The sequence below is a fragment of the Marmota marmota genome, unplaced genomic scaffold, assembly GCF_001458135.2.
Source record: "Marmota marmota marmota unplaced genomic scaffold, marMar, whole genome shotgun sequence".
NCBI classification, from domain to species: Eukaryota; Metazoa; Chordata; class Mammalia; order Rodentia; family Sciuridae; genus Marmota; species Marmota marmota.
Window position 1 is genome coordinate 13,258,157 of NW_025999913.1, and position 18,360 is coordinate 13,276,516.

Below are 18,360 nucleotides of genomic sequence, written 5' to 3' on the forward strand. Positions count from 1 at the left end.
AAAAAAAAAAAAAAAAAAAAAAAAAAAAAAAACACTTCAGACTCTCACCAGTCAAGTACGACAATCTGTGCATTCACTAGCAGAGAGGAGAGGGAGGAGGGTCTCTTGCATCCCACCCAGCCCTACCCGATATCGGCCTGATGATGCCAACAGGTGCCGGCACAGATTCAGGGGGCCTCCTCCCCATCGGGAAATTCAGAGAAATCGTCAGAAAGTATTTTTATTCCAGTCTCACTGTGCATTCTGCTACTTCAGCATCACCCCACGGTCTCATCTCATGGCCCCGACTGCTGCATTAATAATAATTAAGCCCCAGGGGAAATAATGACACTCACTGGGGGTTCACCGGAGCTGGAAAGGCAGGCAGAGCAAGTCAAGCTGCCCACGGGTTCCCCACCACCACCCCGAGAAATCCACACCTAGGGGTGCCCCAGTCTGTGCTCCTAATGCTGCTTCCTCCGTTAGGGAAAGAAGATTCCAAGGACGCCTTCAGGTTAGTGGGCATTACAGCCCTCTTGGCACCTACCCTTGCTCGGGGGAAAGGCAGCCTGGGAAGAGGGAAAGGGTGGTGAAGGGAGATATTACAGACGAAGAAAACCTCGAAGAGACAGAACTTGACTTGGACTAGGCGTTTAGCTGAGCTTAGTGTGGTGAATATTTGGACAGTGTTACTACCTGGAGGTAATATATAATTGCTGCTTTCATAACTTTAAGAGTTATTCATCTCAGGAGTATAACAGTATGCACAGAAAAATGGGAACAAGCAAAATGTTAACAGAATAATGAGCAAATTGTATTTTGCCTCTAATCTATATTTTTCAAGAGTTCAACAGAAAAAGGACATCATGCTTATACTGAGAACCAAAGTTGTCAGGCATGACGGTGCACACTGGTGATCCCAGAAACTCAGGAGGCTGAGACAGGAGGATCACAAGTTTGGCTTTTGTTTTGTTTTGTTTGTACCAAGGATTGTGCCCAATGGCATTTAACCACAGAGCCACATGCCCTGCCCTTTTTAAAAATACATATATTTTATTTAGAGACAGGGTCTTGCTAAGTTGCTTAGGGACACGCTAAATTGCTGAGACTGGCTTTGAACAATCCTCCTGCCTCAGCCTCCCTTACAGGCATGCTCCACCATGCCCAGCTAGGGTCACAAGTTTGAGGCCAGCCTCAGCAACTTGGTGAGACACTGTCTCAAAGTTAAAAATAAAAAGGCCTGAGTATGTAGCTCAGTAGTAGAGCATCCCTGGGTTCAATTCCCAGTACAGAAAAAAAGAAAAGAAAAAAGTTACTTAAGATTTCAAAAGAGAAGGAAGGAAATGTGGTTCTCACTTCCCCTACATGAGGAAATTGAGCCATGCAAATGTTAGCTGCAAGTCCCTAAAAAAGTCACTTAAGCATTTTGATTAAAAAATCATAAGGTGGCACAGAGGTGTAGATCAGGAAGAGTAGGTGCTTAATGCATGCAAGAAGCCCCAGGTTCCATCCCCAGTACCCAAAAACCATACCAAAAGTACAAGAAAAAATGATGTTATTCACTGTTTTGTGATTTGGAAAGTTCTGTAAATAAGGGAAGACAGAAAGAACCCATCTCACATTCATTCACTCAAAGATGGAAAGCTAAAACTTGTCTTTAGGGAAAGAAAACTAATGGAAGCCTTTCCCTAAGACTGTGGGTTCCAGGAGCCAGGGTGCCTGGTCACTCATCTCCAAAGTCAGGAAATACCCCACCATACACAACGCGGGGCCACCATCTCCTAAAGCTGCCCATCTTTAATTCCCAAATAAAGACCTACAGCGAAGGTCTCCTGCTCTCAGGAGGTCAGCTAGGAGTCCTCTGCCTTCCTGCTAAGACTTCCGAGCTGAGACTCCACTATGGAACTAGGACCAGCTGACACCTGGTAATCGCTGTGAAATGTCACCAGTAAATGTTAAACAGGTGCTTATTAAATAAAGTTTGTAAATGTTTACTTGTGACGTCTTCAAAGTCACAAGTAAACTTTATTAAAAGACAATAAAATCTGCAAATTTACTTAGAAATACAATAAATTCAAAGCCATCCCCAGGAGCAGAATGCCACTCTCCTGGGGCCTCCATTCCAACGTGCAGTATGATGAGCACGTGGAGAATTGCCCAAATGCTCCCTGGGGCAGCAACAAACTCAGGAGCATCATTAGATGTGCGCGCTGCAGAGGGGAAAATAAAACGGGGACAGCTGCCACAGGGGCACAGGGGAGATGGAGAGTCCATAGGACCGCCATGGAAGACCAGAGGAGGGAAGCCCCAGAGAGGCCCTTCCTCCCCAGGAGGAGGAGGAGCGAGGGGACCAGCACCGGATTCACAGGCAACTGATTGGGGTGCAGCCAAAGGGAGGGGCCCAGCACCAGCCAGCATCTCTCCCTCCTCTCCACCCCTTCCCACCTCCCTTCCCAGGACAATAGGAAGAACCTCCTGTTCTGGCTCACAAGGACACACACGGGTGGCAGGCTGGTGCAGGCCCACCCATCGGGTCTAGGATGACACATCACCTGGGGGGCAGTCATCAGCTCCAGCATTGGAGGAAATGAAACATTCCTGATCACGTGTCCTCATCTAGGACAAAATTCTCTCCCACTAGTTACCTGTTCAGAACTCTGAGCTGCTGAGAGGCAGCCCGGTGGGTTATGCGGCTCATGTTTAAAAGGCCAACTTTTGCCAAGGACTGGGTGATTCTTGGCTGGATGAGCCATTGCTTATCTCACGTAGTGCAGAGCCGTGACAGCCTCTGACCGTCAGCCCAAGGCAGCGGCAGTCAAAGTGGTGAGGATGGAGAGCTACATTTGTACTGCCGTGATCCAAAAATGCCACGCGGAGGCCCCGGAGCCTGTCATTATGTAATACTCTAATGCAGAAATTAGAGGTCTCCCAGGGCCCAGCCTGGAAGCGCAGAACCACAACAGATGAGGTAGGAAGTCTGAGGAACACTCCACCAGACTCCCGTTCCTAGGAACCCCTCTGGAGACATTTATCTCCATCTTTCATTGCATCCCATCATGGAACATCTAGAAGCCACGTGCCAGGTACACCACACATGTTAGCTGCTGAGAGAAGAAAAGAGGGGAAAAAATAGATGCTAAATAACATGAGGGGCTCTGCCCTCAAGGAGCCTGCTGTCTCTCGGGGTGATGACCCCTGCAATGCACAGATTTCCCCAGCATAGAACTCACTGTGGTGCCTTATTCAGGTTTGGGCCATGTAGACGAAGAAAGGGCACCACCACACGCAGGGGAGGGGACACCAGGCTTTTAAATGGTCACAACTATGTGTGCTCACTACTCCCACCTGGACCTGTCGCTGACACCACTAGGAAGAATTTAGTCACTGAGGGGTTTGGGGAGGAGTTTCCTGTCATTAACTCCCAGCTCTATCCAGAGTCCCACAGTTGAAGTTAAGGACTGAGTTACATTTAATACTTTAATATTAAAAAAAAAAAAAAAAATGGCAATCGAACCAGGCAAACTACTGGAAGCATGTAACTGATCTGAAGTCTATTCACTTTCTCCGAGTCAATGAATCTCTTCTCAGAATCCTGACGACGTACAAATGCTCCTAGGCATTCAGAGTCATACTGTCATACTTCCTACAGGCTCTGACCTGTGCTGATTAATAGCTGCCTAATTACTAAGGATGATTCGACAAGTAAAAGGCTTTGTCTCTTTCCAGTGTAAAAATCAAAGACGACCTAATGCACACCTCACACGCTTTACAATATGCCACTGTTGGACCTTCCTGCACCCCAGCCGGCTGTGAGGAGGGACTGGAAGTCAAGAGCTTCAAGATGCAGTCCTGTCCTCATCCCTGACTCCTCTCTCCAGCGTCCTGCCTTCCATTCCTTGCAGGGAGAGGCAAATCGGAGAACCAGATGCTTGTACTTCCCTTATTTACAAAGCCAGGGCTCCTGAGGAGTGTCCAAGATGGAAGGAAGAAGAGGAAAGCAAACACAGGCTTCAAGCTCCTTCACATGAGTGTCAAGTACCCAGGACAGCAGGCAGGCTGTGCCCACCGAGGTGACCCACCTCCAGCCCCCTTCTTCCTGCCCACACTTTCCATAACATGTCAAACCTCTGTCAAGTACATTTACCTCCCAAAGACATCCACATACGATTCTGGATGTAAATGTTTTACCCAAATGAATGACGGCCAAACAGCCAGAGAGAGACCGGTGAACACCTGCCTGCTCCAGAGAATTTCCCTCTCGAAAAAAATCCACGGCACCCATCTCAGCAAAGCAGTGTCCCTATGCTCCTGGCAGCCGAGCAGTGAGAAGGGCTTGACTGGCACCCCAAAGGCGGTCTTCACAATGTACACCCCACTGTACATGCCCACTGAGCCCAAAAATCATCCGGAAAGTCATAGGACTCAAAAACAAAATTCTGAAAACTTTTTTTTTTTAATTGCTGCTTTTCGATACTAAAAAGAAACTTCCTTTCTTAAAACCTTTCTTAAAAGTAAGAAGCAATATGAAAACACAAAGCCAAGTCAGCAATCTGCAAGTGTCCCAGGTAGTAAAAAGGATAACTCTGTCAGCACCTGGTGCATGCTAGATGCTGGGCACCAGGACAAGCCGTATAACCCTACATAGTCTGGACTTCCATTATTCTAGTTTTACAGATGAGGAAACCAAGGCACAGAGAGTTAACGGATTTGCCCAAAATTTTGGATTCAAGCAGCTTATCTCCCCAGTCCACGCTCTTGGCCATTATGTAATCCTGCAATATCATTTGAGAGTGTTTTATAAAACAAGTTATTTATACCCCACTGATGTCTTAAAAAAAAACACTGCAAAAGACAAATGTGAAATTCCTCTTCTTCCAGTGTAAATGCTGGGACTCAGATACAGACTGAGCACTCCTAGTCTGAAAATCTGAAATCCAAAATCTAAAACTTTGAGTGTTTACAAGATGCCACAAGTGGAAGATTTCACACCTGACCTCACATGATGGTTCACAGCCAAAATCCAGAGCACAAGACAACTACCATTTAAAATGGCCTTGGAGGGCTGGGGTTGTGGCTCATTGGTAGAGTGCTTGCCTGGCATGTGTGAGGCACTGGGTTCAAGTCTCAACATCATACATGAATAAGTAAAATTTTAAAAAATAAAATAGCCTTCAAGCTGTGTGTGGAAGGTGCATATGAACCATAAATGCATTTCATATTCAGACTCAAATTCCATCCAAGATATCTCTTTACATATTTACAAATACAGAAAAAATACCTGAAAAAGTCAAACCAAAACGCTTCTGATCCCAAACACTTCAGATAAGCGACACTCAATCTGACCATGATAACTTACAATATGTAAAATTTTTTAATTTTATTTGGGCTAAATTCTTAAAAGATTGGCAAGGCTTTTTTCAATATACCAAACTATGAAAATGAAGATCTAACCTGCCATTTAAACAAATAAGGGAGACTGGTTTTCTTGAGGTTTTATTTCCCCCTGGAGATGGGGGCTTAGGCCGAGCATGGTGGTGCACAGCTGTAATCGCAGAACCTCTGGAGGCTGAGGCAGGAGGATGGCAAGTTCAAAGCCAGCCTCAGGCAATTTAGCAAGGCCCTAAGCAACTTAGTGAGACCCTGCCTCAAAATAAAAATTAAAAAGGGTTGGGGATGTGGCTCAGGGGTTAAGCACCACTGGATTCAATCCCTGATATAAAAAAAAAAAAGAAAAAAAGGAGAGAGAGAGCAAACAGATCTTACTACGTTGCCCAGAATATTTGCCAACTCCTGGGTCCAAAGACCCTCATACCTCTGCCTCCCAAGTACCTGGGACAACAGGCATGTGCCACCTGCCAGGGAGTCCATTTTTATGGGCGTAAGGGGCATTCTTTAATCATTTATGATACGGGTTGACCTGAAGGATCAAAAAAGTTCAGGAGGCTCAAAACTCTAGCAGATGATAGAATATTAGACATCAGAGCTACCGAGGGCGTCCAATCACACTTCACAGTTCAGGGGTCACCTGTGGTAATGTTTCCATCAATTCCCAGGAAAGGGGGAAATTGCTACGTTTTTAATAAGATTAAGAGTATCCAATGTTTAAATTCTGTATATCCTTCCTCCTGTTCTGGTATTGAAGGTCCTTTATTAAATGAGGTATCAAGATACAGTGGTGTTCTTATTTTAGTTCACTTATTGGTCACATTGAAAAGAAGCTGAAAACTCTTTATCCAAGTATATATTCCCCCTATTCCCTAAATTCTCAAGTCTGGGAACCAATGAGCAAGGGTAGCTAAAAGTCACTCTAGGGAAAACTAGTTAAATAATAACCTAGCTAGAGAACTTTAAAAAAAGTCCCTTAGGATTCTAGTAGACCAGCAATTTTGGAAAATTTATTTCCACTGCATAATTCATTATGAAAACATAGACTAAGCTGTCATCCTGAATAAAGGAACACTACTCAACCCAGGCCTGCTTCAAGGCTCCAGAAAACTGCAAGTGGCATGACCATGCTAAAGTTACCCGTTTGTACCGTAATTCTAGCTTCAAAAGCAGATGTTTAAAACTGAATAAGGCTGCTCAAATTCAACACCAGGAACTTGATAAACTTCCCCTATCACCACACTCTTCCCTCCTTACTCAAAACACCACCCTTGACACAGTAATTGTGAGGATCCTTCTCAACGTGACAATGTAACCATGTAACCAGCAACCACCGAACCATTCCATTCAATTTGCACAGTGAACACACTTTAATTAACTATATAAATAGAAGCAGTTAGGGATAGAGAATAAATAGGAAAAACAAAACCAAAACCCTATTCCACTTAAAACCTTACAATTTAAAATGTTCCCACCAAAACTTCAAATTCAGCTAAATCTCTTTGCATATTTTGTGTAGCTGATAAGATAGGTGGTTACAAAAAGCATCAATTGTGAGCACTGTTTTAATAAACCCTGGAAATGAGTATGTGTGTGTGTGTGTGTGTGTAGATTTTTTTTTTTTAAACCCAAGGATGCCTTACCACTGAGCTATATCCCTTTTGATTTTTTTATTTTGAGGCAGGGTCTCACTATGTTGTAGAGGCCATCCTCCTGTCTTGGCCTCCCAAGTTCTGCAATTACAGGTGTGCCTGGCCAGAACATAAGTATATTTAAAGGCTTGTTAATCTTTTCCACAAACTACACATGACTTCCACAATTTGGGAAAAATCTACTAACAAAAAACTCCTGTGCAGTCCACCATCATTAGCCCCTCCTGATACTCCTCTGGGACTCCCTGCCTGAGCATGTGGATGTTTGTGGTCACTCATGGTGGGTGTCCCGTCCAGGGAGTGTCTCTTCCAGACAACACAAAGAGCCAGAGGCAGAGGCCGAAGCTTCCCTTTCCTCAAAGGCGTCCTTCCTGTCCCTTGTCTTTTAAAACAGGAAGCCTCTTCCCCTCAGGGAATGGCAAGCAGATGCTCTGCCCAGGCCTCTGGCCTCCGCTGACAGCAGCAAAACTCCTCGACACACCTGCAGACCAGACTCTGAAGGGCCTCGTGGAATCAGTAACTCCACTGCGCTTCCAGAAGTCAGGGGACAAGAGGACACACACAAACCAGAGCTCACCCCACAGAAAGACACAGAACCCTGGGGTCAACTGGAGCTGGGCAGGTTGTGCTGGAACACCCAGAAACAGGAGGAAGAGCTATGCTAACAGCTCTGGAAATGCCATCTCTCCACCCCCACACACAGCGGGACGGCTGCCAGGAAAGCTTAGAAATCACTGCCCACCGGCCAACCCCCACGCTGGACACACACACGTACAACATGTTAGAGGAAGACTACTAAAAGGTTCCACATCCAACGGCTTTTATACCATCCTCCAGGCAACGTGCCTGGGGTAGGAGCTTGCATAATGCCTGGGAGAAACCCAGGCCAGCCACCAGCTAGCTGATAACGACTTCAGATACTTGGAGTCCTGCTGTCTTATTTCACCTGACACCTTCAACCCTCCTGTCAGCCACTGAGGCTAACCGAACCTCCCAAGACCAGCCACGCTGTCCTCTCCGGTTCCCCTAATGCTCTGACAAGAAGAAAACTGGAACCCCCTGCAGTCCTTATAGATGTGATCTACTTTGACTGAACTCTGTGTGTAAGTAAATTGGGATAAATCTCAATGTTAGAACTCGGGGAGGAAGGGAGGGCTTTTAGATCATCTAGTCCAGCTCTCAGTTTTAAAGATGGGAAAACTTAAGAGTCTAAAGCGATCCATCCAAAGTCAGCTCAAAGACACAGTCCACGACACTGGCAGAACCAGGCGGCACCCTGAATTCCGGCTCATTCACCACAGCATGCTGCTTCTCCTGGGCCCAGATCCCGTCATCTGCATGGACCACAGGGATTCACCAGAAGCCAGGAACTAAGCCCACAAGGCTAACTGGAAAAAGAAACTGTGCTTCCCAATAAGTCAATATCAGGTAAAAGGACAGACAAGTACCCAGCTCCTCAGTACACCCCCCATTCAAGTAAAAATAAATAACATTTTAATTAGACACACCTGGCTTGTTGGCCCTTAAGTTGTGAAACTGGGTTTTCAATCTTGGCCACTCATGAGAATCAAGTGCCAAGTCTGTGAATTAAGAAAAAGAAGTATAATTTAATTAAGTCTTTTGGATCAGAGATAGTTGCAGAAGCTGTTAATGCTCTTGGATACGCAGCCTGGCCAGGTCATCAGGTGGCTACACCTCTGGACATGATAAAGCAGAGAAAAGTGATACCTACTTTGCCCCATCTAGATTCCTGTCCCACAGAAGTAATCCATGGGCTTAAGAAAATGTTATTTTAGACTGCTGAGTTTTGGAATGGTTAAGCAACGTTAAATGGAACACTCAGGAAGCTTTTTAAAAACCCCAGTGTCCAAAGTGCACTATGCCCAATTAAGCTAGCGTCTGCAAGGGTGGAACCCAGTCCCAGGTGATTGTAACACCGTGGCCAACGTTGAAAACCACTGTCTAAAACTGCACTGTTCAGTGCAGTAGCCACCTGTCACTCGCAGCTGTTTACATTAATGGAAAAGTAGAGTCTGCAATTTAGTTCCTCATTCCCACTAGCCAGCTTTTAGGTGCTCAATAATCACATAAAGCTAGTGGTACCACACTGGACAGTGGAAATAGAGAACCATCTCCGTCATCAGCAAAAATGCTATTAGATGGTGCTAGTCTAGATCAGTTCCTCAAAGTTTGGTCCTGCACTACACCAGGCACCAGCATCCCCTGGGAATTGGCTAGTATGCACTTTTTCTTTTCTTTCTTTCTTTTTTTTTTTTTTTTTTGATACCAGGGATTGAACTCAGGGGCACTTGACCACTGAGCCACATCCCCAGCCCTATTTTGTATTTTATCTAGAGACAGGGTCTCACTGAGTTGCTTAGGGCCACACTAAGTCTTGAAGTCATTGAGGCTGGCTTTGAACTCAAGATCCTCCTGCCTCAGCCTCCTGAGTCAGTGGGATTACAGATGTGCGCCACCGTGTCTGGCTGATATGCACATTCTCAAGGCCCACCCCAGACCTACTGAATGAGGGCCACCTGATTCCCAAGCACACTCAAGTTTGCAAGTTAAAAAAGAAAGGGACTTGATAGAAGCTTGTCTTCTTACTGCCCCCACAAAATCATCTTTTCCATGTCCTCTCTGTCTTAAATGTAGAAACCATCAACTTTGAGCCTCATTGTAGCAAAAGAGAATAGCTATGTTGTCATAGAATTTCAAACACAGGTTTTTGGGTTAACAAGCTTGAGAAGAAATCTTGCCTTTCAATTAATAAGCATGGATTCTGAAAAGAGGCTGTTTTTATAACTGCTAAGAGAAAAAGCCCTGAGGTCTAACAATATGGAAATGGTTACCAATTAGGAGACTCAACAGACTACATTCAATTATGAAAGTTAAAACTCTGAAAGCTATGTAACATGACACAATATAAATGGGAGAAACTCTACACACAAATATTTACATTACATGGCAAGGACAAGAAGGCGGCAGAGGAAAATTCAGAATGATTGTTTTCTTGGGCTTGGTAGGACCAGGGCTCTCCTCTTCCCCTTTATGTCTCTGCCATGCTCCTTATAAAGTAATTCAGGCAAAAAACATTTTAAAGTATTGAAGCACCAGGTGTGGTGGCGCATACCTATAATCCCAGTGGCTCAGGAGGCTGAGGCAGGAGGATCATGAATTAAAAGGCAGCCTCAGCACTCAGCAAGATGCAAAGCAACTCAGTGATACCCTGTCTCTCAATAAAAATATAAAAAAAGGGCTGGGGATGTGACTCAATGGTTAAGTGCTCCTGAGTTCATTCCCTGGTATCAAAAAAAGTATTGAAGCAATTTTTTAGAAAGATACAATTGTGCTTTGATGTGAAAAATCCTTTGAAAGGATAATTTGGTAAACCAGTTCTACTTCATCAATGACATGCTGAGCGTTGACCTCACAGTGACGTGAAGTTGCCACTCGGTTCAGTCAAAGCCCAGGCTTGGACTCCCAGGTTCTTCTAGTCCTAAGGGTCTGGGAAGACTCTCCTCTGTACTTCTCCTTCTGAAACTTAGGTCTACAATCAAACATCAGAATTATGCATTATTTTACAAATTTTAAAGATGTGAAAACCAGACATCTTTGCATGTGTTTAGTTTCCATTTGATTTCCAAGAAGGAGAAATATTTTTGCACATTTGGAAGTGTAAATTTCCCAAAGTGATCTTCTTTTATAAAGACAGCTCCTGAATCTCACATAAATCAACTCTTGGTTGTTTTAATATAAAACTTAGCATTTCTTCTTTATGGACCGCTCTGTTGCCAATATACTTCACTTCTTTCATTGTCAAGGTACCAAGTAATCTGAGTGTTTCTGCCAGTCTCCTTGACATCTCTGCTTTTCGTTTCCTTTGCAGGTAGCACTCTGAAAACTCCTTTACACTCTAGACACACACAGACCTCTGCCCCGACTCTGGGGAAGACCTGAGAAGAGGTGACTTGGTTTGTGTAATTCTGAAAATGATGGAGTCTTCGGGATGCCACTATTTGAAAGAAATCTGGGTCTATGAATTTTCCTAAAAACATGAATGCACCGCAAGTGTAATTTTACTGCCAACTTGAAACACTCCACGTTTTCTACTTCTCTCTTACTAGATTTTACCAGAAAAAGCTAAATGGTAGGATGGTAAGTAACCAACTTGATATCATTAGAAAAATTTCTTATGACATTTTCCCCCAGCCCAACAGATACACACCTCTTAAAGTGGACAAAACAACTTCTTAATTAAAGTTTTTGCAACAGTGGTGCAAAAATATGATTAAAAATTGCACCCCACTCCCAGCATTTTGTCCTAACACAGTTAATTACCTTCATGAATGTGGGTAATTGAGAGCTATCTACAGCAGCAACTATGTTCAATTCTAGCATTTATCTATCCCTCTTATGAAAAAGGAAATCATTTCTTTTATTTTTATTGCTACAAGTTAAATGGAAAAGGGATTTGACAGGCATTTTTAATCATAATAATAAACAGTAACTGCAGAGAGAATTTACAAAATGTTTTCTGTGTGCTGGAAATTATTGAATCTAAGTACTGAAAATACAAAAATAAATAATATAGAGCCCTTGCCCTGCAGAACCCCCGGAGCCTGGCTGAGATATTGCTACATCTGAGAAAAGTCCTTAACATAAAAGAGACTCCAAAAAACAAAACTGTGCACTGTAGGAAAAAGAAAAAAAATTAAAAAAAGCAGACTATTCAAAGAAAACTATCATTAATGTCCTTTGACAGAAGATATCACAACTGAGAAACATGAATAGAATGCTATTAAAAAAAAAAAAATCAGAGACCAGAAAAAGAGCTCTTAGAAATTAAAAAATATAATGGCAGAAAAGAGAAATTAAACATAGAGGTTAGAAGATAAAGGAAGGAAATGTCCCAGAAGACAGGACAGAGAGACAAGAAATAGAAAGGAAAAAATTAAACCACGAAAGGTCCAGTTCAGGAAACACCATGTCCAAATATGTGTTCTGGAAAAGAACAAAGATAATAAAGAGGAAATAATCTGTTAAAAAAAATGATTCAAGAATTTTTGTCAGAACATGAGTTTCCAGGTCAAAGCTCTTTAGCAGGAACAGTGGCACACACCTATAACCCCTACTTGGGAGGCTGAAACTGGAGAACTACAAATTTGAGGTCCATCTCAGCAACCCAGCAAGACTCCAGATAAAATCTGAAAAGGGCTGGAGATGTAACTAAGTGGTAGAGCCCTTGCCTAGCTTGCACGAGGCCCTGAATTCAGTTCCCATCCAGTACCACACAGCAAACACCAAAAAGGCCCACCATGACTTCACACAATAGGAGAGTAAAGACTCTTCCACAGACTCCAAAGAGGAAAAAAACCAGGTGGCATCCAAAGGATTAGAAATTCAAATAATTTCTCAGCAGAATCACTGAAAGATAAGAGATACTGGAACAATGTCTTTAAAGCAAAATTTGATACCCATTCCAACTATCAATGAGGTAAGTGGGTGGGATGAAGATACCGTCAAGTGTTCAAAAAACTTTCCGCCCCAAGCACGCCATCTCAGGAAGATCCCCAAGAGCAAGTCTACAAAACCAAGAAAGAAGGAAAGGGAGACAAGGAGCAGCAGATTCCACAGGGATGTAAAAGGAACCTGGAGAATGAGGGTGAAGGGGAGCCCGAGGAGAGGCAGCTGCTCCGGGTCCCTAAAGAAGCCGGTCAGAGGGCGGAGGAGAGACTTCCCATCTGACCTCCTGCAGAGCACACCTGCCAGGGGGCAGGTCTTGAGAGCAGCTTTGGTCAAGAGGCCAACAGTTTGCTGAATTCCTAAGTACCCAGAGAAACAGGCAGACTAAAGAAAGAAAAAGAACTGTCCACTCCAGGGAACATAAAAAGTTTCGTAAGACAAGAAGATCATTCAGGGAAGATGACAAGGTCCAACTGAAAACAGTGTTCTGTGTGGTCAATATAAATTACATAAACACCAGATACGGATCCAACCAAAGGTGCCAGACGTTAGAAAGAGAAAGACTCTGGGGCAGGGTAGAAAAATCAAATAAAAATGTAGCACTACCAGTATCTCCTTCAGAAACAGGGAGGGAAATTCCAAACGAATGATCTAAAAATCACCAAAAATGGCTGGTTGCCTCTGGAGAAAAGATATAAAGAGAAGGCGGCTGCTTCTTCTTCTTTTTTACTATAATATTTACAAATTATAGAGCTTTATAAACTTTATAAATTATGACTTTACACTTCACTCTAATTTAAAAAGGAAAAAAAAATGAGAACACAAAACAAAAACAGAGCCCAAACTCTTACCCACTAAACTTGTGTTTTCAAATTATCCACTTGTGACTCATTTGTGGGTTGTGAAATCACAGGTAAGTCACAACCATCTTTTTGTTTTGTTTTATTTTGGCACGAGGGATTTAACCCAGAGCGCTTTACCACTGAGCCACATCCCCAACCCTTTTATTTTTGACAGGGCCTTACCACATTGCTGCGGCTGGCCTAGAACTAGTGATCCTCCTGCCTCAGCATCCCAAGTCACGGATTACACAGCACAACTATCATGTTTTAAATGAACAGAAAAGAACAGAAAATAAGAAAGACACTGCGTATATTTAAGACTATACTTCCATGAACATTTAAAATACACATACACACATATAGGGTTTATTTCAAAATGTAAAAGGCATTTTGAATCGTAGACTATATCAAAATAATTTTCAAACCACTCTATACTGCATTATAATTGCTTTAAAACTTGTTTTTAAAAAAAGATTTCCATGTACATTTATTTTCAAACAAACTGAAGACACTGACAGCTAATAAAAATATCTGATTGTGATACTCCTTGAAATCCCACTAATGACAAACCTGAAGAATGCATATTTCTATATTAGTGAACCCTAAATATCCTTTACTTTAATAAAGCCAGACAGAAGAGTAATGACACAGAAAACAACTAAAGTCCCTGAAAATGATTTGATGATAACGTGGAATATTACTGTTTCTTAGGTGATTTACGTTTCTAATTTTGTGTGACTTTCACTAATTTTTAAATTTGTGGCCTATCTACAGAGACCCTTGAACAGGAGGAAATATCTTAGAAGACTCTGGAATGGCAAGTGAAGTCAGCCTAGAAATAAAAACACAAAGGTATAAACTAGAAAATATACAAGCAGGTGACCAAGGGTTCGCTTTCTCCCACCAGACCCTTCCTCACAGAGGTTGTAAGGTACACTGCACACCCCGCAGTGTGGAAGAAAATCAGAAGTATAAAACTGATGTTCTTCTACTAAGAGTCCGTATTAGGCCCAATATTTTCTTCTTATTTAGGCTCAATACACACTTTACTTTAGATGCTCACCTTACAATTCACTTACATAAAATAATGACAAATTCCTGTAGAAAGCAAGTTCCATCATGCGCTCTTCCTAATAAAGCTTCACTTTCCAAAAGTTATAAGGATCAGATTCTGAGGCTAATGATCTATATTTTACAAAGCAAAACAAAACAAAACCTACCACTATGGAGCTAGGGGCATAGCTTAGTGGTAGCATGCTTGCCTAGCAAGCCCAAGGCCCTGGGTTCAATCCCCAGCATTAGGGGAAAAAAAGAAAAACAAAGATCATCCATAAGAGGTATAAGAAAGGATGAGTAAGTCTTCTATATATGCTAGTATTGAACAGTAACAAAAGTATTTGTTACAATATACATATGTATGTATTCATCTATATACTTGCAAGTTATACTTATTGCATATGTATGTCAATATAGACTATAAAGGCAAGAAAATTCATGAGAAATAGATGGCTTTGGTGATGCTTTTTTTGAAGAGGTAAGATGAGAAGAGTAGAGGAGACAAACAGGAGTGAGTGGAAGACTTTTCACTTTCTATCTCACACACTCGGGCACATAAGGAATTCTCATCCGTCTCCCCCCCACCCACATACCACCTACCAGCAAATGGCCTTGTTTCCACATCCTAATCCACACCCCACACTCATACTCACATGGTATAATCACCCAGAAGTAATCTGGCAGGCATGCTTTCACTTTTATCCACAAAGGACTTTACCCCACCTTGCACAAGACCAGCACAAATGCCACCTGTCTCTGCAGGCTGCAGAACCTAAGGGGCTTGCCTAGTCTTTCTCCAGTGCTCACATCACTCTGGAGAAAGGTGCTGAGCGCTTGCTCTGTGCCAGGCACTGTGCAGGGATACAGGGCACAAAGGGTACAAGGTACCTGCCTTCAGGAAGCTCGAAGCCTTCAGGGCAGGACAGGAGAGAAAGCAGGCAATGTCCAAATGATAAGGTACATATAATGGCAAAAGTATATGCCCATGTAATTACCACACTGTATTTTAAGTATTTTTTCCTCTTTCTTCCCACAACTCTCAAGTTGAGAACCTCTGGAATAGGCAGCAGACCTGCAGTTATCTCTGGATACTCTGTGCCAAGCATAATATCCATATGAACTCTGTAAATGGCTCCTGAATGGCAAGGCAATAGAATTTTAAGAAACAAACTCCTGTCTCTTACTGTTCAAGTCAACTATTAACCTGGACCTACATCATGTATAACAATCTTAGAATTTCAGCACCAGAACAAACATCTTTACCCTCAGAAGTCCTCTGATCTTCTAGTCCTAACTAAGCAGTCTGGCCTTTGATTCCATAAAGGGGGAACATTAAGAAAGCTAAGCCTATTTCTTTTTCTGGAAGTCAATGCATTCTCACTTTCTCTTGCTAGTAAGACTGAAAACTTTCACCCAGTAACTCTGAATTGCCACTTGTGACTAATGCATTGGTGTTTTCTTGCAACTTTCAGAAAAACAGTAATTCTCAACCTGACACAATTTGGCCAATATTATGTAATGACCTCTTATACTTTAAAACTTGGATTTCTAGGTATGAGAAATAATAAATATTCTCAGTATACAACTGGTTCACACTTGCCCTACCCGGAGCTCTATCCAAAAACAAATGATAGAAACGAATTGCAAATATAACATGAAGCACTATTGCAATTAATCAACCTAGAGCCCAAGGGAGTAATTGTTTCTATTTTTTAAAAGCACTGTTGCTTTAAGGGAAAGCTCCCTGAAGAAACATGAACCAAGCTGCATAGTGAAAATCAAAATGCACTTGGTGTCTTCGTCCATGCAAAGACGGTAATTTTCATCTTCAAGTAGCATCTACAAGTAGTGGGCTGACTCTCCTGCTCGTAAATGGAATGGCCAGGACACAGGCAGAATCCCACCAAAAGGGCCCATCCACCAACACAAAGCATCACGCGTCACAAGGATGAATGAGAGCACCCATATTTCAATGCTAGTCTCACAGCTCCAGACAGGGGCTGTCCCAGTAAGAAAGCCAAAGGAAAAAAATACCAAAATCACCTTTGAAATCTTTACTGAAAAGATCTGATCAGTGACTAATGTGGCAGTCCCCAAAATGATCAACTGATTATTTAGCACAGTCTGAAGTTACAAATTCTATCCACAAAATTAAGCCTGTTTCTCTGCACAAATGACACGGCTTCATTTCATTAAATAGTAACCAACAATAGTGCTCCTTATGGAAAGAGTGACAAGGAGAAGGTGCCACCCCAGCTAGGATAAGATAAGCGGAAAATACAGGAGTCAAAATGTTAGACCTGTTTCCCAGACTGCCTTGAAGAATGTGAGCCACCAAAAAAATATTTTTTCTCTGAAATAATAAAACAATATCCTTTTTCAGGGGGTAGGAAGACTTTCAGGGGGTAGGAAGACACATAATATGTAAATATTTTAACTTAGTTTACTTACTATCACCATGAAACATATTATCTACTCTGCTATATCTAAAAATACTGTAAAAATATTTCAAATGCATCTAAAAATACAGCCCAAGGATAAATCCATTACTTAAAAGTATTTAACATAACATTTTAAATTTAATCTAGCTATTTAATATCACCATAAGAATCTGCTATGGGTAGCAAAATATTGTCAAATCAGATAAAAAAAATTGCTAGGCTCAACAAAAAAAAAGTGAAGAATCCTAATCTTACCTTTTCATAATGTCATTCCCTCAATTTAGCTAAAGGGTGCCTGATACCACATTATTATTGAATAGGAGCAGCTGCCTCCTCTAGCAATAAAGTAACAAACACTACTTCAGAGCCTCTCTTCAATGAAAACCTCTTAAGAGCAAAATCACTACATTGTAGCTCATCAATCAACAGGTGACTTTTAGAAACAAACTCATACTCATTTCCAAGAGGAAATATTTTGGTAGAATCCCGGTTTTTCTTTGATATTTTTTTTTACAAGCTACTGAATTGCCATACTGAATGAATTCCAACACATTTCTTCTCCAGGGCTTACCAGAAAAATGCCAAATATTCAAATTATTTTAGGGCATTTTCCCATAGTACTGCATGGAACACAGCAGAATTAATAAGGATCCAACAGTTACCACTTTTCAAATGCAAATATGTTGCGATCTAGGAAATGCAGCCCCCTTTTAAACATCCCTCCAGTGTCTACACAGTTCAGGGCTCTACTTTTGTTTCCTTGAAAATCAAAATTCGCGCATTACATTCAGGCATTATCTCAACTCAACACCAACCAAAAAAAATAGATTTTAAATGGTCCAGCCTGAGCCTGCATCCTACAAGACTGTTTCTGCTTTAGCCCCCGCCCCCCACCTCCCAATCCCCATCTTACACACAATGTCCCTAAACAATTCTGCCCAAGGAAGCCCAGAAGGAAAGAATCACGGGCGCTGGGTGCCACGGAGGCCGTGGGCTGGTCACTGGCCACTTCAGGCCTCAGTTTTCTTATCCATAAAATGTGGCCACTGAACTAATTATCCTAGGGTTCCACCCGTCCCCCTAGCTCGGAGTGCCTGCCGAGAAGCCCACGGGGACGCAGCTGACCGGTGCTGGCGGTGGCCGGAGCGCCGGCTCTGAGTGACAACGCTCGGGAGGGGAGGGAACCGGCAGCGGCGGGGGTGGGGGAAACAGAGGGAAGAGAGGAACTTGGACTTGCAACCGCTTCCAAAGGCAGCGTGAGACAAACTTGAAGCCGCCCTCTAACAATAGGAAGGCGCACTCCCGTTTTCCTGGCTCAAACTTGCAGGACCCTGCGAGCTGGGTCCTCCCACCCGCCCTCGCGGAACGCGCCTCACCTTTCTCCCTGTTTGGTGTTGGAAGGAGGAGGGTGCAGGACCGTTTGGTTCCCTTCCATCTCCACCACGCACTTGGTGTTCAGTTCCAGTTCTGAAAGCACAGGGCACACCAGCGTCGCCACCTCGCCCGGCGCTGCCTCCCGCCGCCGCGCGGTCCCGGGAG

At 42.9% G+C, this 18,360-nt stretch overlaps 1 protein-coding gene across 3 annotated transcripts in view; it reads right to left on the minus strand.

Annotated features, from left to right (window-relative positions):
• Kif13a (kinesin family member 13A) overlaps positions 1 to 18,354 on the minus strand; it is a 178,683-nt gene extending 160,329 nt beyond the window's left edge. For all 3 annotated transcript variants that reach the window (XM_048799835.1, XM_048799834.1, XM_048799833.1), the window contains exon 1: positions 18,198 to 18,354. In XM_048799835.1, the coding sequence (XP_048655792.1) occupies positions 18,198 to 18,256 (59 nt within the window). In that variant the 5' untranslated portion in view covers positions 18,257 to 18,354. The remainder of the gene's footprint in view (positions 1 to 18,197) is intronic.
• Between the last annotated feature and the right edge of the window lie 6 nt (positions 18,355 to 18,360).